Source organism: Sardina pilchardus, chromosome 3, assembly GCF_963854185.1.
Source record: "Sardina pilchardus chromosome 3, fSarPil1.1, whole genome shotgun sequence".
NCBI classification, from domain to species: Eukaryota; Metazoa; Chordata; class Actinopteri; order Clupeiformes; family Clupeidae; genus Sardina; species Sardina pilchardus.
Window position 1 is genome coordinate 8,156,938 of NC_084996.1, and position 10,000 is coordinate 8,166,937.

Genomic DNA, 10,000 nt, shown 5'->3' on the forward strand with positions numbered 1-10,000 from the left:
GTGTGTGTGTGTGTGTGTGTGTGTGTGTGTGTGTGTGTGTGTGTGTGTGTGTGTGTGTGTGTGTGTGTGTGTGTGTGAGTGTGTGTGTGAGTGTGTGTTCCATTGAAGCTAAAGACCCAGCTGCTCTCTACTCACCTACACAGACACCTGACACAGTGCCACCCTCTAACCTTTGCTGTTGTTATTTTAAAAACCTCTTCCCTTCCTTCCTTCCTTCTTTCTTTCCTTCCCTTCCGTCCTTCTGTCCGTCTCTTCCTTTGCAGTTCCTTCTCAGCTTGAGTCTGGTGACTGACTGGTGACATTTGGACTCATGACGCTTGTCTCTGTGTGTTGCCTATTGGTTGACTGACTTGGTACCCTCCCTCAGCAACAAGTCACTTCTGAAAAGAGATGAAGTTGTCTCAACCACCCCCCCGCCCTGGAGACCTCCTCCCATGTCCCACATATTGCTGGGTTGTTGTCAGGGGATTTTCAGGTAGAGCTTGGTTAAAAAAGAGTCACTCTCAGCCAATAGGAGGTGACTCTGAACTTGACTGACATGTCACCAGACCAGCCATGTAGCAGAGAGGGCAACAGGTGGGATTCCATTGGAATGGCACCCACAGTGTTTGTGTGTGTGTGTGTGTGTGTGAGAGAGAGATTGTGTGTTTGTGCATTGTGGGGGGGGGGGGGGGGTGTATAATGCTGAAAGATCAAAGGGGAGCACTCAGTGATTGTGAATACCAAGACGAGAGCCAAGCCTCAAAAACAAATAAATAAATAAAAAACCCGCCGGTTGTGGACGGGGCATGAGTGTGAGTGCGAGGGTGCTCTCGTCCGTCTGTGTGCATTCCTCGGCTAGCGCCTCCTCGCCGCCTCGTTGACTCCTCTGTCCCCTCCGGCGCGGGTCAGTGACCGTGCCACGGCGTTAGGTCATCCACAACAAAAGTGGTGAAGCTGTGAACTTTGACTGGTGCTTTCGGTGTGTGCAGAAACTGGGCTGCAGCTTGTAGCCCGCTGGTAGCCCGCACTGGCGACTAGCTGCCTCTCTGGGCCAGTTCTGGCAAGGCTGTGGCTCGGTTCTGGCCGAGGGCTGACGATAGCAGCCCCTCGGTTTACTGTTTCAATCCAAACATATGACACCACCACAAACTGTTGCTATGGCGCTATGGTCTCTCAAGGCCAGGTTTGTTTGTCCAGAGTTGTCCTGCAAACACTATATTTAGGCCATTATGGAACCACCACAACAATAATATATCCTAGACCTTGGACTCTAGGAACTTAACCGTATGTTTTTCCATCGAGACAGAAAACACACAATGAACTGTCTCATCAACCACATGATTGTAGGCGCAAAGCATTGCAGGACAACTTAAAGTATGGCCATAGATCAGCTGTCTTGTGTAACACTGGTGTCAGCCTAAAGGAAAGAGTTGTCATTAGATCTTTTGAAAGTTAAAAGTTCCCTTTAGAAGCTCCTCTACCAAGCAGATACGTTGCTGAAATGCGAGAGATATGTTTTTGAAAGCTGATTGTTGATGAGCCATAGGGGGCACCAAAGACCCCTTTTCATGGTTATTAAAGGGCCATTTCACGGTTCTGACAGGGAGGCAGAGATGCAGCAGTACACATTGTCCTTTCCTAATAACATTGCTATGTGCTGGTGAAGGACGGCTATGCAAAAGATTTGGACAGTGGCTGTGTGTGTGTCTCTGTGTGTGTGTGTGTGTGTGTGTGTGTGTGTGTGTGTGTGTGTGTGTGTGTGTGTGTGTGTGTGTGTGTGTGTGTGTGTTGCGGTGGTTTCGCCGTGAGGCGTGTCCATCTCAGCGTGTGCATCTCGCCGGCCCTCTCAGCCCACGGGCAGGCGTAAAGGTTTCCTCGCGGCGCTAACTGCCCCCTCAGATGAGGTTTCCTGCCTCCTCGTTGGCACGGCACGGCTCGCCTGGCTGGCTGTTCTTTTCTTAATGAACTGCCTGCTTTCTGCCCTCCTCCTCCTCCAGCTGAGCTGAGTGGGCTGCCTGTGAGAGAGTTGTAAAGCAGCAGAACTGGTGCAGCAGGCCAGAGAGAGAGAGAGAGAGCGAGAGAGAGAGAGAGAGAGGGAGAGAGAGAGGGAGAGAGAGAGAGAGAGAGGGAGGGAGGGAAGGGAGGGGAGAGGAGGAGGAGGAGGAGAGGGACAGGGAGACGGAGCAAGAAGACTGGTCAATGGGGAACTCGAGAAGAGAGAGGAAGATGAGAGGAGAGAGTAAGAAAGAGAGAGAGAGAGAGAAGCAAAAAGAGGAGAGGGCAGTGGCGGTATGCATTAGGTAAGGGGAGGGCAGGGGGATTGGCTGTATGTGCCACATCGGGATTTGACACAGCTCAGAAAATTGCCTCAGCAGACTAACCCAACAGTGTGTTGTGACCCCAGTGTGTGGGGAGAGAGAGAGAGAGAGAGAGAGAGAGAGAGAGAAAGAGAGAGAGAGAGAGAGAGAGAGTGTGTGTGTGTGTGTGAGAGAGAGACAGTGAGAAGCTAATGCAGAGCCCGTTGGTAATCACACAGGTTGCTCTGACGTAGATCCTATATTACCTTGCTTCATGTCTGCATGTGCATTGTGTGTGTGTGTGTGTGTGTTTGTGTGTGTGTGTGTGTGTGTGTGTGTGTGTGTGTGTGTGTGTGTGTGTGTGTGTGTGCATGCAGATCTGTGTTGTGGGGCCTCATTCATTCAAAAGAGTGTGTGTGCGAGAGAGAGAGAGAGAGAGACAAAGAGAAAGAGTGTGTGTTTTTGTGTGTGCCTACTGTGTCAGTATGAGCAGCTAGTCATTAGCTGTTAGCTTCCATGTCCTGCAGTTCTGTCACGAAGGGGTGTAGCAGTGGTTCCGTCCTCACCACCCCATAGACATAAACACACACACACACACACACACACACACACACACACACACACACACACACACACACAACAGACAACACACACTCTCTGATTGGCTGCTGGGAAGCATTCATCAGTTCAGGATTGGCTCCTTGTTATTTGCATGAGCAACCTTCCCCCCTCCTTTCCCTCTATTTCCCTCTTCTCCTCCTCCTCCTCCTCTTCCCCCCTCTCTCCTTCCCTCCCCGTCCTCCTCATCCCCCATTCTTCTCCCCTCCAGCTCCTCCCCCCTCTCTCCTCTCGTCTCTCTCTCTCTCTCTCTCTCCCTCTCTGTGCGCCCTCTCTCTCAGCTCTCTGCTCTCCCGCGTCTATTTATAGCCACATCCCCGCCCCTCTGGACTGCCTTGCCTCTTCTATTTCCAGACTGCTGTGAGCAGAGTGTGTGAGCGAGCGAGCAAACGAGTGAGCAAGAGAGAGAGAGAGAGAGAGAGGGAGGGAGGGAGACATAGAGTGCGAGTGTGTGTCTCTGTGTGTGTGTGTGTGTGTGTATGTGTGTGAGGGAGAGAGACAGAGAGAGAGAGAAAGAGAGAGCACCGTGTTTGTAAACTCCACCGTTCCTGCCGTGTCTCCTCACACAGTGAGAGCGAGTGCGGGTCCGACGTTTCGAAACGAGCAGCATATAGCACAAACGACGCGAACGAGAAAGCAAGCAACAAAAAAAACAACAACACAACTCAGAGAGGGAGAAAAATAAAAGAAGAAACGAGACTTTCACTCACAAACACTTTGTTGTGCACTACGGAAAGAGAGAGAGAGGGGTGTTCCACTCGGAGAAAGAGAGAGAGAGAGACGGAAGGAGAGACGACAAGGAGTGAAGGAGTAGAGCCGCCGCTGCCGCTGGAACTCTCCTTGCTCCCCGCTGTCTCCACGGTGACCAGCTCTCCCCGCTCTCAGTCTAGGTGCGACTGCACCGCTCGAGCCGATCCGCAGACAGAGGAGAGGAGAGGAGAGGAGAGGAGAGGAAACACGAGAAGCAGACCTAGAGAGAAAGAGGAGGGGAGGAGGCCAGCACTCTCTCTCTCTCTCTCTCCCCTACTCTCTCTTTCTCTCTGTCTCTCCTGAGATATATTATCTGTTTCTCTACCTTTCACTCACTCACTCTCCTGTTCTAGGGTGCGTCATCCTGCACAGTCTCCCAGTGATCTACTTATCGCCGGGTCTCTTTTCTTTCGCTCTGTCTCTCGTTCCGTTCCCTTTCCCTCGCTCCTCACTTGTGGCTACAGCGTTGTTCACTCTGACCAGAACTGCACAGCTCGGCGAAGTCTCCGTTCTGGCTCAGGACTACACTCTCTGTGCTCCCGGTGTTTTTTTTTGTACTCGCCGAAGCTCAGGAGCGGCTCTCGTTCTTAACGCTGGTCGACTGAGGTGTTTTTAAATACCTGTTTCAGCCGGGAGTTCTTCTCCCTGCAACGCTAACCCCCCCCAGCCCCCCCTTCAAAGGCCGACCAGGACTGTGGAGGATGTTTTGGATTGTAACTTTGTAGCTCCGGCTGGCTAAAGATATTTCCTGTCACTCTAATACGATCTCCACAGGGTCTTGATCCCCTCTCAGGAGATTGCGGTGTAGATTTAGCTTAGCTGTTTTTGAGGTGACTTTTCTTGCGGACGGACTGTTTTTTATTCTGGCATGTGCTTTTTGTTTTCCTCATGCCATGGAAATCAAAGGGATTGCCCTGTGTCATTTCCTACATCAAAGTACCATACACGACAGAAGGCATGAAGCTTGCAGAACGTCTTTGAAGTGAAGATTCAGATTTCTTGTTTATGCTACAGCACAATCCCCAACAAACTGTTTTGGTGGCCTACTAGTTGATTGTCGCATCGTCAAAGAGTTTGCACCCAAGTTCCTAGCACTGCAAGGGCTCACAGTGGGACTTTCTCTTTGGTCGTTGTTTTTTTTTCCACACATATTTTTTGAGGTGTGTGGAGTTCGAGCACTTTGACACTGGCATGCTTTTGGAGGCCCATCGTGCCGGGACTGTGCGCGATGTTGCAGACAATCTACGAGACGGAATCCTGCTTCTCCTCCGACAGTGTCTCCGGCAGGGAACAGTCCCTGGAGCTTCTCTCCCAGGCTGGTGTGTCCACCATGCCCAGCACCGGTGAGCCTCCTTTGGGGAAGAGGGAGTCATGTAGAAGGGGGTGGTTGGTTGGTGGGTGGTAGTAGGTTGGTTGTGGTGGCTGTTCAGTCTGTGCAATCTGTCAGTTCTAGCTTAGAGGCTAAGATTACAGTGTAGAGTTAACTTCAGTTTGGAGGCTGTGATTACAATGCAGAGACTAGTCCAGTTTGGTGACTGAGATTGCAATGTTGAGTCAACTCCAGCTCTGAGACTGAGATTACAATGTTGAGTCGCGTCATGAAGTAGTTTTTGTTTGCGTTATTTTTGGAGCCGTCTGGTTTAGACAGTTGAGTATTGTTGTGGCTGGTGGTTGATGTTGTCATGTCTCAGTGCTTTTGTTTTGCAGCAAGCGGTTGTAGTTGTGGTGATGCTGATATAAAAGCCCTTTGAAAGCATTGGTCTCTTCTCCTACAGGCTCTTTGTACTGACGTATTCCCTCTGTCCTTTCTCTCTCTAGTCATTCATTGAAAATGTCCACAGCAGTCCAAATTTAGAGACAGTCACTGAATGGAGCCAACACCAACTGCGGCACTCCTGAATTAGGAAACGCGAAGTGTGTTTTAGGACCTTTGTCTCAAATACATGGGCCCCCATGAGCAAACATCAGTTGCTCCATTTTGGGACTAGCCAAGTTTTTGAATCTGGTGTGTGTGTGTGTGTGTGTGTGTGTGTTGTTTGTCTTCGTCAGCACTGACGTCATGGTTTTCCGTCAAAGACCTGCAAGGTCGGTCCATCACTCACCTGTGCTTGAGTCAACACGGGGGCCCAGGCAGTGGAGGGAGCTGCGTGGGCGCTCGTTCACTCGCTAGGCTGTGCCGCTTCGCTTTTTTCCCCCTCCACCCCTCCTCCTCACCCTTACTTCCCTCCCTCCCTCCCTCCCTCCTCCTCTCTTCTTCTCTCTTCCCTTTCCCACTCCCGCACAGCATACATGCTTCGCCTTGTTTACCTGACACCTGTTCAAATAACTCGCTGTTCCTGCGGCGAGCTTGTCCATCTGACCGTCCGTCCGTCCGTCCTCTCGTCCGTTCTCTCGTCCGTCCTCTCGTCCACTTCCACGTTCCTGTTGCTGCTGATCCTCAGCCCTTAATAGAGATGGATTAAAGAGGTTGTGGCGGACCTGAAGGTGGCTAATTATGACCGCTTCTTTTCTTCCTCCTGTTTGAAGAAACAGGACAGTATAGAATGTTTCTGTTGTGAAGTGCAGCCAAATTCGAAAAGCTAGGCTAAAGGTTTTAAAAGGGTAAAAGACATTTCTCCACAGCCAGAGAAAACATTTTTAGCTTTCCACCATGATGACGTGGACAGTAAAATCAGCACATGCACACAACACAGGAAAAGGAAATGCCGGGTCGCCAGGGTGATTTTATTTAAATTTAGTTCTCACTCTTAACCACGGGTGAAAACCAGACCCCAGCCACTCTTAGCCACTGACCCTAGAAAAGATCTGGACCTGATTTGGCCCGGACCCAATCTGTTCAGGGCCGCACCAGGACCACATGTGGGCCAGAGGCAGTTGCCATCTGGGGAGTTAAGTCTCCATGCGCTTGAATGCAACAGTGGGGGGGCTGTAAACTTTGCACTTATTGCACATTTATTTATTTATTTACTTTCGGCAAGCTGGGTTAGTGTGAAAGAGGTCTATTGTTGTATGCCAGTGGCACAGGAGAGCTGGCTTAGGTATTTAAGTGGATGAGGTATTTTTGAAGCGGAGCCACGGTAATCAGAGAAACCATTTAAAGCTCCACAGTGTAGGAGTCTTTGTTGTCAGGCCTAACAATGCGTTGCCCTTACTTAATGCTCACTTTCGAGAGCATTACGAAAAAGCCAGTCGTCACTACCAAACAAAATGTCTTTTCGTGGCAAATGTTATGTTATTTTGCCATTTAAACCAGGCTCTCTTTTGTCTTGTCTGTGCATCTAGCTGAATATGTGTGTGTGTGTGTGTGTGTGTGTATGTGTGTGTGTGTGTGTGTGTGTGTGTGTGTGTGTGTGTGTGTGTGTGTGTGTGTGCGTATGTATGTGTGTTGGTGTTATGTAACAGGACCTACACGCTGTCAGTGTAGGCTGGTGCTAATATGACATGCGTGTTGACATGTGCTCTCATTACTCTTGTTGGTATATTGCGTGGCACCAACAGCTGTATGTATAGTGCTAGCTCCTCCAGACAACGCCCTATACTCCTGTACAGTCAGCTACCTAAGGGGGCAGATACAAACAGCTCCACCGCTCTCTAATTATAGATTATCAAAGTTTTGGGGCACAGTCAATCAAATTTGAATAAAAGCATGCATGACATTAAAGTCTAAAGCAAAGCTGCAAACTCTGGATCTGGTCCAGTGGTGGCCATGATGTAAGCCAGAGCGTGCTGCTCTTCTGCTGGGCAGTTGTTGGAGGTAGGCTACCGTGGGCATATGGGATGTTTTTAATTAATCAACCCCTCGATTATGCAATGGAAACAGGCAGCCCTCGCATTCAGGCAAATGGTTATGGATTAGGTGGATTACCGATGCACAGCAGTGTGGCGTGGGTGACCGATTGTTGCCTCACCTCGGGTCTCTATCTTCCCTTCGTTAATGAGCGATCTAGCCCTCTGACCCCGTAAGCCTGCCTTTGGGGGATTAAATATCCAAATCTATCTCAAAATAAATCTATACGGGCCCCGTCGCAGAGCTTAGGCGAAAAAAACCCATGAGTGATCTAATAAATGGTTGCGAACTGAAGAACCGTTGTTTTGCTTTTGTTTTGTTTCATGTTGGGCTCTAGCTGTTTCTTTGCATTGAAACCAATGCAGCCATAGCATCCTAGCATCCTAGCATCCTAGCATCCTAGCTTTCTTTCTTTTTTTTCTTCCCAAAATCTAACTGACATTTCACGCCTCATTTTCAACTCAGTTTCCAGACTGATAAGTCAGGTAATATTTATTTATGGGTTTGATCAGGGTTTGATCTGGGATTGATCAGTTTGATGATGCTGGTTACCGGAAAACAGGCCATTGGCTGACTGGGGGTTCCTGGTCAGTCACTTCCTTCAAGCTCTGTGTTGTCGTACAGACTACACAACTTCACTAGGATCGAGATCATGCTCAGATTGCGTTACTTTCTTGTATTTGGGAGTCAGTGTCATTGTATGTTCAAACTGTACAACTGATCCATGACAGAGGTATTTATATTACGCAATAGAAATTTCAGACAAATCGGTTTTCTCGTCAAACTTTATGTTTCATCAGGAAATCACACACATGAGAGACTGCAGGATCCTGGTGATCCAGTGCTGAATTGAAATGCTCCATATTCTGGTAGGGCTATGGTTAAAGTAACTTTCCATTCAACCGGGGCTATATTTTTTACCTTTTCAAGTCCGATCATGTTATCAGACCTTTTACAAATTACAACTTGTTATCACAGGTTAAGAGCCGATTCATCCCCGATCTGGTGCTTTTGTCTGCAATCTCTAACAATGGTCTTTGACCTCGAAATCGTCGTTGAAATCCCGTAGTGTAAACTCAGCATAAGTGGGCCCGGTCACTGTTGGTTGGGACTGAGGCGCATCATTGATTGTCCCCTCTGATTGCCGGAGCAATACCACACTGATATTGGAATGAGGAGCCTAACAGGGGGACAAGGTCAGGGTCGTCTACAGCTGTCCTACTCTTTCTTTAGCTGCTTTCAGACATACTGTAGGTGTAAGTCCGCCTGTTCTGGTTCAAGTGGTTGGGCTGTGTATCTGAACAACATAACACTTGGAACTCCAAACTTAGCCGGCTCTTACTCTACTCCCCTCCTAATATTTCCAATGGACAATATGTAAATGAGCCCATGTCTCAACGAAGCGAAGAACATGTGGAGATTCTGTTCATGTGCGTGTTCAACCACGCTCAACCTGTTCAACCACGCAGAGATTCTGTTCATGTGCGTCGGTGTCATTCACATATAATGTCGCCCATTATATCTGAATCACCCAAAGGGTCGGAACTCCATTTGTCAAAGATCCATATATGCTGCGGAGGTCATGTCTGAAACCAGCTTCTATCTCTGCCTCTCTTTCTGCATGTCTTTCTTTAGCCTCTTTGTGCTTTGTTAGCTCCTCCATCACATGGTGCTTTGCTGTAGACATTATTGTTGATTGACAGGACCTTTTTGTATTGTGTGCGGTGTGCAGAAATCCAGGCTAAGGTCGTCGACTCATTCAGAGAAATTGGACATGAAGTCCTGAAGATTTTCGAGACTCAAATAGATAAGTTTGTCAATCGGGGTTATGACCTGTATGATGTTTGCTCACTTGCCCCTCCAGAACAGTTACTTGTGAGTATGTTTTATAGACAGGATAAACTAAGTGATTGTTCAAAATGTAATAGCATATTCAGTGACCTGCCTGATACATCTTTTCTACAGCATATCTTATAGAGTTGTTTGAATGATAGGCATAATCTATTTTAATGGTCTTTAAATAATTATTTTACATGTTGGCATAGTAGTTTTTCTTCACTGTCATTATAGATTATCCATACATCAGACACATTAAATGGTAGGTACTGTTCACAAACGTGTTGTAAAAGTCCCGTATTATTCCTGGTCCTTCTTCCTGGTATGTCAGGGTTAAAAACATTGCTGTCAGTCTGCCTAGCACATTGCTTTCCCACTCTACTTCCTGATTCTGGAATAGGTTACGGACTGATGTGGCGCGGATCTGGACCACGTCAGGGCCAGAGCTATTTCAGAGTCCGTTGTTCTAATAGCAGCACACATGCGATTCCCCCTAGCAGTGACCAAGGCCTCTGGGTTCAGCTGGCCAGCCTTGTCGTCCTCTAGGTCTGTAATTATGTTTGTGGCCAAACTCGAGACTGAAGGCATGGGAAACAGGGGCTGCTTTATTTTTTCCCCTTTTTGCGGTCGAAATGCCTTTCGCTTGTCGGAAAAGTCCCTTCCATCACTGCCGCCGCAGGCCCTTTGCCTCTTCCAGTGTTCACCCACGATCGGCGAAACCCGACGCGCT

The 10,000-nt window shown here is 48.5% G+C and overlaps 1 protein-coding gene across 1 annotated transcript in view; it reads left to right on the forward strand.

The window, feature by feature from the left end:
* The first annotated feature begins 4,277 nt into the window (after positions 1-4,277).
* LOC134075828 (uncharacterized) overlaps positions 4,278-10,000 on the forward strand; it is a 24,707-nt gene continuing 18,984 nt past the window's right edge. Inside the window, exon 1 of the mRNA XM_062530887.1 lies at positions 4,278-4,990. Coding sequence (XP_062386871.1) covers positions 4,876-4,990 — 115 coding nt within the window. The 5' untranslated portion in view covers positions 4,278-4,875. The remainder of the gene's footprint in view (positions 4,991-10,000) is intronic.